Below are 13,717 nucleotides of genomic sequence, written 5' to 3' on the forward strand. Positions count from 1 at the left end.
TCTTAACAGTGTGTATAACAGTTAATGATCGCCTAGTATCAATTTGTGATCAAACACACGTATAAATCTGCCCTGTGAGTATGCGCACTTGGTCGTAGTAATCATCGCAAACAGATTAGGTGATGGTTTAGCCGGTCTTCTGGCAATACTTTGCCCAGTCTACAAATCACATCTCCCACAACCTCATAAAAGACCATCATTAGTAACATTTTTGTGTGTGTGCCTAATAAGCCTTAGCAGTGCCTGATTGGGCTTATGAGGTTCAGTATTACTCAATCACCGCTATAAAGTTACAAACAACCCTGTCACGGATAAAGCGGTCAAGGCTGCCTATAACACTACCCTCTTTGAGAACAATTATTGCTATTGTTATATAAAAGCTCAAGCAATGAGTGTAATTTGGGGCCCCGTAGTGGCCCAGTCTTTCTGTAATTCACAAGCACAGCACACTCATTCATGGCCTTGCCCACAACAGCACAGTCTTTTCATGCTGTTGCCAGGCATGGCCAGCATTTATAGTGAGGCTGTGGTCCCTGACTATAACTGGAGTCATCTGGGTTAAGTGCTTTTCTTGCAGGAAAGGGCAGTGTTATTGAGTAGCCACTGGCACCAGACACACACACACACACACACACACACACACACACACACACACAAAATAAGGTTGGAGTGCACCCCAAAAAAGTTCAGAGCTGTTACCTGCCCTTCTTGGACGTCTACACATTGTGATGGTGCCAGAGCAGTGGAACAACACGAAGGGCTCCATACAAAAACCCCTTAAATGTCCCAGCATGCTCCCTGGCTCTGATGAGAAACCACCAGAGGAGCCTTTGATAGAGCTGCTCAGCCTTCTGCAAGCTGTGATCCTCTTTAGTGTGTGAGTGAGTCTTAATATGTGTGTCCCATAATGTAGAGCTGCTTTAGAATTTGAGGGCAGGTAGTACTTTAACATCTATCTGTCTATCTATCTGTCTATCTATCTGTCTATCTGTCTATCTATCTATCTATCTATCTATCTAACTATCTATCTATCTATCTATCTATCTATCTATCTATCTATCTATCTGTCTGTCTGTCTGTCTGTCTGTCTGTCTGTCTGTCTGTCTGTCTGTCTGTCTGTCTGTCTGTCTGTCTGTCTGTCTGTCTGTCTGTCTGTCTGTCTGTCTGTCTGTCTGTCTGTCTGTCTGTCTGTCTGTCTGTCTGTCTGTCTATCCGTCCATCCATCTAATTTCTCTATATTATCTACCCGGCATATCCAATCTGACAAGAATAACTACAGTGTCTGTTGGGATGCTCTGTGTGTCTAATTGCCTTAAGGAATTGGAATTAAGATGACAGTGATCGGTTGCCCCCTCTGATCTGTGGTTTCATGACATATGGTAGAGACTGCCTGGAGGAAGAGGACTTCATGAACTGTATTCATAATGGTTTTTCATTATACAAAATACAGGCCGGACACCATAGGCTCCCTAAAATTACAGCTGGTGTGTTTGTTGCTCCATTTTGATTTTTCATTACAGCCTGACTGTAATCCATGTTGTCAGAGCGTTCTGTTTTATAATTGCATTTCAAAAAGGCCCAGCTTGAAGTCAGCAATACCACTAAAAGGTTTTAATGTATGCTTGTTTGTAATGCAGAGCACCTAATCGATCCAGAATGAAACTGAACACTTGAGAACTGCATGTCGCACTTAAAGTACGTGACATTACCATAGAAAACATGCCTAGTTTTAAGTATGTTTTCCTGAAGATAAAGCATCCTATTACAAGACAACTGTTAACGATAAATCCCCAAATAATAAAGTAGGTCTTCCATTAAATTCAGTCTCCAATAATAGAATCGATTCTGTCAGTCCTCAGATTTCTTTCATACTGTATTGTGAAAAATGACCCTATACTTTTGGTACTCTGTCTTTCTGCATTGTTAGGGCTGAATAAGGAGCTTTTATGACAGACTTTTCTCTTTGCATCACACATCACCTCCAGCCGTGTTGCCCAGGCATAGATTCATCAAACCTTTGGCATAATTATTGGATTAGATTTGTGGCAATTTTGTACTGTAAAGTGTGTTTTGACACACATACATGCACACTTTTGCTCATGTGCACATATGTGTATGCAGCCCTGCGCTTTTGTTTGCATCATTCATATGCTTGTGCACACTCAATGACAGACTGTTGGACCCAAAGCCGCACCATTTTTCCCACAATGAAACATGCTGCACTTCCACCCTGGCAATCTGAATTATTTACCCAGTCAATCACCAAGCCATGTGCTCTGAATCCCCATGTAAATTTGTACTCTCCAGTCTGGTTGGCAATGCAGGCAATTCTGCCTGTGCTGACAGTACTGTCTCTGTTGTTTTGGATCAATGGTATGCAACTTAATATTGCCTTAGCCTCTCAGCCAGGGGTTCGCCACTCAGATCCCACAGACTTTGTAGCTACTGTTGAGGTTGACGTAGTGATGAAAATACAATACATGCATCATGGCTGATGTCTATTTGTTGATAAAAGGTGATGTTGGAGAATGATGAGGAAACAGCAACTGGAAAACTGATCCTATCGCAGAAATCCTTTTCTCCTAATAGCTGTATTGGCTGAAGCTCACTTCTAGGGTCATGAACAGAAATGCCTTGCATGTATTGCAACATTACTGTATAGCCAAGCAGGCCACAAAGACTTTACTGTATGGGGACAGTGATGCAATATAATCGTATTAATTACTGATTACATTAAATGCTGTTTCCCATCATACACATTTCACACAGTAGAGGTACCTTAGATTTACTCTAACGTGTGCTTGAGTGTATTATTGAGTGAAAGGTCCTTATATCTGCCATTTAAGTATTGACGTCTTCTCTCTTTTTTCAGGACAACGATGTGAGAATCATCATTGGGCAATTTGACGAGAACTTGGCCTCCAAAGTCTTCTGCTGCGTAAGTCCACATTCTTAGTTACAAGCAAAAGCTTAGAGATGCCAGCTTTGCCAATGCTGTCTATCAGTGTCTTGATAAGTTATCTTTTAGAATCTTTTATTTGGTTTGGACATGATGTGATCTGGTGGTGAATATGTAATAATAAACTGTAAATGTGTAGCACAGTATGATGAACGCTCAAACCTGACAAAACTAATCTAATTTAAAAAAATCCTAATTAAAATTAGGTGTGGCTACATTTCTCACTGTGTTAGGGCTACATTTGTCCTTCAACGGTTTGGGCTCATTTATGCTGTGTTTTACCCTCAGTGCTTAGTTCAGATTTAGGTTCAGTGTTTTTTTTAAGCTCAGTTGGTGCTATACCTTAACTCCCAGGGGAGGCTCTAGTTTTGGACAGACAGCAGCTCCCATCAAGTAATAATAATCACACATAAGTTAAAAGCCATATATCATACTGTGTCTTTCTACTGTCCATTTCTTCTACCCCTCACAGGCGTTTAACCTGAACATGTTTGGCAGTAAATATCAGTGGATTATCCCTGGTTGGTACCAGCACAAGTGGTGGGAGCAGGCCAACACCACTAACTGCACCACCAAGAAGCTGCTCACAGCCATGGAGGGATACATCAGTGTGGACTTTGAGCCGCTCAGTGCTCGGAAGATCAAGGGCATTTCTGGCAGGGTGAGTGACCCCCACTGTCATACTTCAGAAGACTGTAATGTTGTTAAGAAGTAATGCAACATGTCATGAGTCTTGTCCAAGTTTAATTAAAGTACCTTTGAGGTGAAAAACGCCTCACAAATATATTCAACCTTAATTTGGATGTTTTTTAAGAAAGACTGTGTCATTGCTGATGGCACAGAGGAATGACTGAAATGCAGACTACAAGGCAAACTGAAGTTTTCCTGTGACTTATATGAGAGCATCTGTGGGGACATGAGAGAACTTTCTCGACAAATGGACATCATATCAAATGGACAGATGTACAATTTCAAACCAGAGATCTCAACCAAAATCAATCATGGTTTTTTTTCCCATACTGCACTATTGAGCACAGGAGTACTGATCCCAAAATAGCATTTCCTGTAACTTTGTATCTCAAATTGTGTGGAGCAATAATCCTTTCTTGTTACTCCAATAGTGATATATCTGAAATAATCCAACATTACTGTTTTTAGGAAAACAAAAAGCAAATTTTTCTCATCTTGGTCTCCTCTCTTTCACCTTTCTTTCAGACCCCTGAGGAGTACGAGAGGGAGTACAGGCAAGAGCTTCAGCAGAAAGGTGTGGAGTCCAGCAAGTTTCATGGCTTTGCCTATGACGGGATCTGGGTCATTGCTAAAACCTTGACTCGAGTGATGGAACTGCTCCGAGTAAAACAGCGCCAGAACACCTACCACAACTTCACTGTGGATGACCGCGAAGTGGGAAAAATGGTGCTGGATGTCATGAACGAGACCAACTTCTATGGTGTCACAGTAAGTAATGGAGCAGATTGACCTTTTTTTGTATTATGCATTATGTAAAAGTACGGCACAGTCTGCACACATGTTGAAAGTTAAAATTGGTTGCTTTTGCTTCACTCACTTTTATAATGTACACTAATCCATCAGAGCACCCACTGACATCACTTAGTTGACATATGCGAACACAAGCATACTCTCCAGACATATTGTACATTTACATGTACATGCAGGCAAAAGGTTGTTGTTAATATTGATGAGCACATACAGTGAGGGGGAGGGAGAAAGATACAGCCCGCATAGAGACAGAAACATGATTAAAACACCATAAAATATGTTACCGCTGATGAAGACGCATCTTTCCAGGAATATTAAAACGTTTTGCTCAAAGTGCCTATGCATAAAAACACTATGTAAACTATATACAATGTGCTATTTTTTTGTACAGTATGGCATGGGCAAATGTCAGAACAACACATTGAGGCATTAATTACTGCTCTGTAAGGCTGTAAGCTTGTTTGCATTGTCTCTGTATGAAGCCTTAAGTAATGTCATTTGGTACTGCCGACTCACCTCAATGCGTTCAAGATTGATCCTGGTGGCTATGCTAGCTGGTGTGTGTGTGTGTGTGTGTGTGTGTGTGTGTGTGTGTGTGTGTGTGCGTGCGTGCGTGTGTGTGTGTGTGTGTGTGTGTGTGCGCGAGCGTGCGTGCGTGCGTGCGTGTGTGTGTGTGTGTGTGTGTGTGTGTGTGCGCGCGTGCTCGCTCTAACTTCCTATTGAGCTGTTAGAGGATATCTCCTGTTCCCCTGTAAAGGCCACTCCATTATTAGAGGATGCCATGCTGCTCCCAGCCTAGACTGCCAGTAGGCATGCAGGGCTTGACATAACTGCAGAACATTATTCATATTATATCATAGTCATAACTGTGTTTACAAATAAACAGCCTGATAAACATTGACTAAATGTGGGGGGCTGAGAATCAGGTGGGACACGAGAGAGAAAAGGAAAAAAGCCATGGAAAAAATCAGTACAGGCTACTGACTTGTGTTAATGTGAGGTCCTTAGGGCCTAACATCTCTGGGGGTATATGTGTTGCAGTGCTATACCAAATCTTCCGGGTCGTCATTCCTCGATCCTCCACTCTCGCCTCTCTCATCACAGGCCCACTGAGGGCTGCTGACCAGGAGCAAGCTGACATTGAGTCTTTCCATTGAGGCTCATGTAAGCAAAGCAGAGCAGGAATATTGATGGCCATGAAACATTTCATTCACATTTTACTCCAAGCACACAAAAGATGATGAAGTCTTGTTAGGTTGTTTGGGTAGGCTGGCTATCTTATTAATCCTTTCATATCTGTATGTACTCATATTGATCCTACATACAGTATGTGGACACCGGTGGTGGAAGAAGTGCTCATACCCTTTACTTGTGAAAATGTAGCTATACTGTAGTGTATAAATTCTCAATTATTACAAAATGATAGAAGCATGTGCCTCAAAATGTACTTAAATAAAAAGTAAAAGTGCTCATTATGAAGAGGGGCCCCTTTGTGAGTGCTCTCTCTGAAAGTAGCACAGTAAAAGTATAAAGATTTATAAAATTGAAGTACTTTGGTAAGGTATTTCTACATTACTTTACATGGCTTTTATGTATAGTACTTAAGTAAATATTCCAAGTTGCTTTTGACCTGTGGGAGCCATCATTAATGTCCCACTTTATGCATAATTTCCATAAATACTGCTGTTTTTGTCTGAGTGGGGAGCTTGCTGTCGCAAGTTAATGACGAAAGAAATGAACCATTTAATTGAGAGATTTTAGAGTGTGTACAGTTTTTACATAACAAAATGGTTGCATAGTTTTACGCAACAACATACTTTATTAACATATTTTATTAATGGGAAATGGACATTCACAGTATCCACAGTAAATCTACATGTTCTTGCTTTTGTTGATGTCCTAAAGAAAGTAAAACATCAGTTACATACATAACATCGTTTAACCAGCTGAATTGTTTTTATAATGATGTTTGTATTTTGACTGCCACAATCCTCAACATAATAAAAATACAATCTGAGCAAGAACATTGTGCATGTGGTACACAATTATGTTGTTTGGAGACAGCTGTATTGCAAAATAATTAAATGCATCTTTGTACCAAAAAGATTTGAGATCTGTCGACTATTATAGCTGTTCTTTTAAGGGATTGCATGAAATGAGATCAAAAGTGTTCCCTGTATGTGGCGCACACTTAGCATATAGAAAAGTACTCCCACACATGACGATCAAAGACACAGGAAGGAAATTTCCCTTCCACACAGCATACATCTTTTATGCTATTTTTGAATTCAGATTTCACAAGCATCTATTACACAACTTGATCAGTTTACTTTTGAGTTGCAATAACTTCTCCTGTGTTTCCAATTAAAAATGAATCCATGTGCACACACAAGTAAAATGGCGAATTCAAGCTTATTACGTGTGCATATGTGATTGATCAAATGGGATCATACCCTGGCTTGAGCCTAGTGTCTTTCCCAATGTGACTGATGTTTACGCCGTGTGTTTGCTGTGTGCACACATGACCAAAATGTGTCCATTCTGCACTGATCTCAGTCCTGTTGCTGACTCTGAAGAAGATGCAGCTGCAGCTGCAGGAGAGTGATCACAGAGGGCCCCAGAGTATTGATCTGGTTGCTGTCAGGGCCACAGAGAAGAAGGCTGATGTTAGCTGGGAGAGACTTTTAGGGCACAGAGAGTGCAGATAGCTGCTAGAACCACAAGATGATGTACACTGGAATTCACCAGGGAGTGCTGCATGGGAAGAGAAGTTGTGATCGTTGATGACAAGTGTGTGGGTATAGGTTTGTTTCACAGTTTTTTTTATCTGTGGTCAGCGGTCATCGTGTTGGTATCGGTGTCTGTCTGGTTAATGGTGAGTAGCACAGCCTGAGGCTTGACAGTCACCTCAAACAGACACACTGAGGTGAAAGTGGGGGGGTGGAGGAGCTAGTTGTGTGCATCTGTTTTTCTCTGTTAATGTGTGAGTGTGCATGTGTGTGCATCACAGTTACATTCACATCAAGCGTGTTCCCACCTCAGACCCTGTAAAACCCGGAGGATGTCACACCTGCAGTCCGCAGACCAACATCTCATTTGACCCCAGCACTCCTGTCACTGACAGTATTCTCACCTCCACAGACAAAGTAATACCTGGCCACCTCCACCTGTCTCATCTCAGAAAAACACATTCACACACACATGTGCACCTAGACACAGTGATTGCTCCATCAGCCACCATTGTGACTCAGGTCTGAATGTCCTTTGAGTACTAGACAAGGGACACCTGTCTGGGTCAATACACTCCAGTGAGGTTGCCTAAGCTGCAGAGGAGCATAATACCTTGTGGGAAGAGGCTTTACGTAGCTTCTTTGAATTTTGGTCAAAGGAGGTTAATTTAATCTTTGAAGCACAGACATTTATTTCCAATTAAGAATGTCGGAGTCGGTGCCTCGGCATATGTTTGATATACTTTGCATATTCTACAAACCGTGTATACACTTGAGAGGACAAATTGGGGGTTGTTAAAATAACTACGAGCTATTTCAATATGGTTTGTGATAACTTCTCTTTTGCTGATGTGAAGGACAATTATGGTGGCTATGCTAATGCACAGCGAGAGCATGATTGTGCAGCTACTCTAGAAACCTGGATATAGACACTCACAGTCATCAGGGGTTCAAGTCAAGTTCCCCGATTTTCAACCCACATTGTTTGACCCTATTTACCCACACGCACACTTATCTGAATCTAACGCCTAATGAGCTGAACTGAGGTGAACTGCGCCGTCCTACTTACACTTCAGTCATAATTGCATAGCATATTGTATGAAAGAGCCGCATGTGACGAAAAAAGAACTTGTTAGCATCGACAAGTCAGTTGGACACTGTGGTGTGAAATTGGTTGCAGAGCATCACCAGTTGTAAAGGCAACTTTGGGGACTCAGTTTCTCCGGAGTACCACGCATCACCAGGGGCACTTGCATGTACATATGCATAATGTGACAACATATTAAGTGCAGACACATAGACATGCTTGCACGCGCACACTCAGACAAACATCAAAGATGCCACACAAAGACTGGGATTCAAACAGAGGGGTGGGATCCTGCTCTGCTACTTCAAAGCTTGCCATCTTTTGAGGCAAAATTGGCTCTCCAGCCTCCTTCCCCATATTTCCCTCTCAGCTGTCTTTTAATCAGACTATCTATCTATCTGTCTATCTGTCTGTCTGTCTGTCTGCCCATCTATCTATCTATCTATCTATCTATCTATCTATCTATCTATCTATCTATCTATCTATCTATCTATCTATCTATCTATCTATCTATCTATCTATCTATCTATCTATCTATCTGTCTGTCTGTCTGTCTGTCTGTCTGTCTGTCTGTCTGTCTGTCTGTCTGTCTGTCTGTCTGTCTGTCTGTCTGTCTGTCTGCCTGTCTGTCTGTCTGTCTGTCTGTCTGTCTGTCTGTCTGTCTGTCTGTCTGTCTGTCTGTCTGTCTGTCTGTCTGTCTGTCTGTCTGTCTGTCTGTCTCTATCTCTCTATCTCTCTATCTCTCTACTCACCTTTGTTAGCCAGCCAGTAATATGTAAACCCAGTTAAATGTGTAATTAAGGAGCTCTGTAAGCAGATGGCGGGCTGAATTAATTGAACAGTCTTGGTAGATGAAGAGGGGGGAGAGATATAAAGGAACAGAGGGAAGGAAAAAAAATAGAACAAGAGTGAGAAAGAATGAGAATACATGGGAGAGATAAAGCGACAGAAGCCAAATTGATTTGAATATGTCTTACGATATTGCCACAAAGTTGAATTGCTTTTGTCTACCTTGTCTGCCTTTTGCCAGACACTCCCTGGCCCGAAATTGCTTATGTTGTTCCTGTGGAGTTTAAATCAAAGACTTTCCATTGTTATTTTCCAGCGTTTAAGGGGGGGCTGTCTGGCTGCTAAATACAACCTTTTGGCAAGAAATGAATATTGAGAAATAAAATGTAGAATAAAATCTCAGCGACATTCACTGACCACTACACACACATGTGACACACACACTTAAAGAATTGCCTTTTAAATGCAATCTGAGCCCAGAGTTGTACCAGTGCTATCTGAGAAAACACAGTTAAATCAAGCAGCCTTGCTGATCTGATGTTGTTCCAAGAATATTAGCAAATGAACTGGCCCAAAGATAATTTTGTTTACATCTATAAACAGATCAATTTTGGCCACTTCTAATCAAATGAGATGCAGTATGTGCAGGAGCCGGTACTCTGCTGTTTTCCTGCCAATACTCCAGTATCAGGAAGGCACTGTGCATAAATTTATTTGAACTAAGCTCTTTTTTTTTTTTATTTCAACTGAAATTCACTACTGCATCTTCTCTAGCAGAATAACATGTTTTTTAGAACTTAAAATGTTTTTATGTTTTAATTGTTCTATGTTATGTTGAAGACACTTATTACATTTTTTGTTTTTTCTTCTTTTCAGGGCCAAGTCATGTTTCGGAATGGAGAGAGGATGGGTACAATAAAATTCAACCAATTTCAAGGTATGTGTGACACTGACACTACTCTACTCCACAGATTAACTTGTCTTGGTTTTCTTTTCAGACTCTGAATAGTTATTCAGGACCTTTAACCTTTGCTCAATCTACTTTCACTCAAAAACACTGTTGTTTTGTCCTATTGTTGTATCTTGTGTGGTCACTTCACACAAACTATCACTCCAGCCAGCTGCACTTGATCTTGACCTGACTCCTTCTCTGAGCTGGAGTTACAATTATTGGTATAATTTGTTAAAGTCAAACTACTGAACATCGGTGTTCAATAAAACCTGCAATTGTTTCAGAAATTCTGCAGGATTAGCTTTTGGAAAGCCACTAACAATTTTTCTTAAGTCAGAAGGCTGCCACGGTTGATACACCAGTACCAATCCTGACCAACAGGGCTTAGGAAAAGCTTGCAGCAGAGTCATACACACGGGAAAGGGAGGCTGAAGGATTTAACAGTTTTTGAAGTCAGAAGCTTTGTACACGCATTTATCTGATTGGTTGCTTTTCTAAAGAGGTTATTCATTATTTGCATTTACATAAAAATCGTTTTCTTGTGAGAAAGTCCCCACAAGCCTTTCTGTATGGAGTTGCATGAAGCAAGGCCCTCGGTGCTTTGCTGTGCGTGTTCTCCTCTGTGGTGATAGAGGGTATGTCTGGACAATCAAGGTTGCATAAAAACATGCCTTACTAGTGTCTGTTCTCGTAGTGTCATCCTGAGGTTGTTTTTGAGCCAGAAGGGCCTGCTGAGTGGGAGAATAACCCAGAGATTGCATCTTGATTCGGGGGATTCCCAGCTCCAAGGCTCCCCAGACTCTATGCAGCACACTGCATGGTGCTGTTCAGTCCTCTCTGCCTAACCATCTTATCTTCCTCACTGCAGAGGGGCTCGATCCCTCTGGCTGCTTACATCACACTCTGTGTGTGAGTGTGTGTGAGATAGAGGGCAGTATGTGCATGCTTGTGCACATATTGATGTGTGTGCCTCTGTTTGTATGTATGTATGTATTTATGTTCATGCTGGTGCAGCACAGACTCAGTGGATTTGGGAAAAAAGGGACACCACACATGATTTATGTGTTTAATTAAGAAAAAATGAAGAGACTAAATATGTCTACATCATGAATGTTTAGAGTTTGTAGTGTTGTATGGGCATGTGTCATATAGTGAAAACAAGAGAATTTACAAAACCAAAAATTAACCATCAGGTTGAGAGTGGTGAATAAGACAGGCACTGTGTCCTAATTCCTTATTAGATAGTAATTGTCCACAGCACTGTACTTTTTTGCAGTCGATACACTTTAAAGCTCTGCACACAAAATAATAAAAAAAAAAAAACGTGCAGATGGGAACTGGGAATTGTACTATCAGTTAAACTTCACAGAAAAAGGAAAATGGCTTTCCAAAGACTTTAAGTCAACCCTCAAATCCCTTTATTCTGTTGTGCGTTGGATTATTTTACATCAGCAGCACACTCAAATACCAGTGTTTTTTCCTGTGATCTCCTTGGCTTAGAAACGGGCTGGAATTGTGGTATGGAATTGGGACACAGCTGCAGACAGACATATTGAGAAGCCATGTTAGGTTCACTGGGTGTATCTGACATAAGTGTGTGACATGAGGTCTGATGGCCCTCCCATCTCTACCCGTGGTATAAAACTAAAACCAAACTGCAGCTGCAGCACTAACAGGTGTGAGTGCGGCTACAAAAAACTGTACGATTAGAGGGTGACCAAATACAAAAGAGTGGAGAAAACTGCCTGTGTGTGAATACTGTATGTTTACACTGTCTGCTTGTATATATGTGTGTGTGTGTGTGTGTGTGTGTGTGTGAGAGAGATTCTTTAGGTTATTGGGGCAGCCATCTAAATTAGGATTTGCCAACTCTGGATAAACAAGGAATGTAAATGTCATCGTGACTGAAATACAGAGTGTTAGGGCTTAATGTTTTAGAGATTTTGAGAAGAAATACTCAGATGCCTCAGACTAAATCATAAACACAACCTTTGTCTGCCTTTTTTTTTGCCTTTTTCACATTTCTCTTTATCCTGAACAGGTTGTCCACAGCGTCTCCAACACACTCTTTCCTCAACCTAATCCTCCTCTATGTTACAGCTATCTCTCACTGTCTTCTAGCTTTTTTAAACCTCCTCCATCGCTCCTTAACCTTCACTCTATCACTTCTTCCTCACTTGTCAGGGATCGTGAATTTGTCACCCTTTTGACACACCAAGAGCCTGAGCAGGGTGGAGAGGAGAGGAGGGACAGCCCCAGCTTGAATATTTCAAAAGGCAGTGATCCTCAACATGACCCTATCATCCGTCCTCAGCCTCTGATCCTCCATTTTACCCTGTCAGGCGTTCTTAGTCAGGGGCCTCGATAGCTCTTATTCCCCCTGTCTCTCATGGGGATAAGAGATAACTTGCTACCAGAGGTCTTGATTGCTGTTACAGTTCCTCTGAGTACAGATTTTAAATCAACGCACTACTGGACATGGTAGATAAGGAAACACAGTCTTTGTCATTCTGTAAGGAGGAGGAAGAAATTCATGTAGTGTTACCCACTGTAAGGTGAGTAAGGTGAGGTTGTGATATCTGTGGGTAAAAGGTTAAAGTGTTTTGGAGCTGTAGAGATAAATGATAGGATTTACTATCTACAACACGCCTCAAGTAAGATCTAATTTCCTGCTTTTCTATCATCTTCTGTCGGAATTTGAACCAGCAGCACCCCCACTGCTGTCAGTTTACCTCCAGGCAATAGTCTTCGCACAGTACTTTCAACTTAAATAGCTCGCATTGAGCTGCACTGCCAATGTTTTTAAATGAACAACCATTTTTTGCCATGTTCAGATTTCACAGATCAGACATGACACAAAATAAAATGAACTTGTTTAAAGGAAAACTAATGTGAACAGCATGAAAAAGAACTCTAAATTCAGAGGGGATTCTGCATTATAAAAGAGTTATACTGCAAATGAGGTCCAGCAATCACCAATTTGATATCTTAGTTTTCAAACCAGCATGAGTCTCTGCTCCAAAGAGGACAAGTCATCTGTACTTGCAGGTGCAGCAGTGAAAAAAATAAAATGTCTTTATTTTTTCAGTGTGGCAAGTGGAACATTATTAACTCGTTCATCACCATTATTATATATACATTATTACATATATATATATATATATATATACACTACTCACAAAAAGTTAGGGATATTCAGCTTTCAGGTGAAATTTCAGGATGAACCTAAAATGCATTCTAACCTTTCCAGGTGAACTTAATGTGACCTTCTCTAAACTTCTGAATGCACATGTCCAACTGTTCAGTGTTTCAGTACTTTTTGCACAAGTTGCTGTTCTCTAACAAGAAGCTTAACAGCAAAATTCACAACAGGTTTGATCCATGAATCGACCAATACATTTCCTGCTTCAGTTAGAATTGGTATTTAAACAGTCCTCCTCATCATGCTGTTCACATTCTGACATCATGAGACCAAGACGACACCTAACAGTTGATCAGCAGCACCTCAACACTGGAGGCTTCAAACAGGAAGTCCTCAGACGGAGGTGTTCACTGAGCTTAGAGGGTCACAGAGTGTCATCAGGAGGTTGTAACAGTGATACAGAGACTGGAAGAGTCACAGAAAGGAGAGGAGTGGACGTCCTTTGGCCACATCCCAATTTATTGAGACACTGAAAATGTTTTGTTGTGGTATACCCACC

General features: G+C 41.1%; 1 protein-coding gene across 1 annotated transcript in view; it reads left to right on the forward strand.

The window, feature by feature from the left end:
* gabbr2 (gamma-aminobutyric acid (GABA) B receptor, 2) overlaps nt 1-13,717 on the forward strand; it is a 172,353-nt gene that overhangs the window by 102,117 nt on the left and 56,519 nt on the right. The window contains exons 5-8 of the mRNA XM_070846971.1: nt 2,873-2,938; nt 3,432-3,620; nt 4,175-4,417; nt 9,941-10,001. Coding sequence (XP_070703072.1) covers nt 2,873-2,938; nt 3,432-3,620; nt 4,175-4,417; nt 9,941-10,001 — 559 coding nt within the window. The remainder of the gene's footprint in view (nt 1-2,872; nt 2,939-3,431; nt 3,621-4,174; nt 4,418-9,940; nt 10,002-13,717) is intronic.

Source organism: Pempheris klunzingeri, chromosome 16 (assembly GCF_042242105.1).
Source record: "Pempheris klunzingeri isolate RE-2024b chromosome 16, fPemKlu1.hap1, whole genome shotgun sequence".
NCBI lineage: Eukaryota > Metazoa > Chordata > Actinopteri > Acropomatiformes > Pempheridae > Pempheris > Pempheris klunzingeri.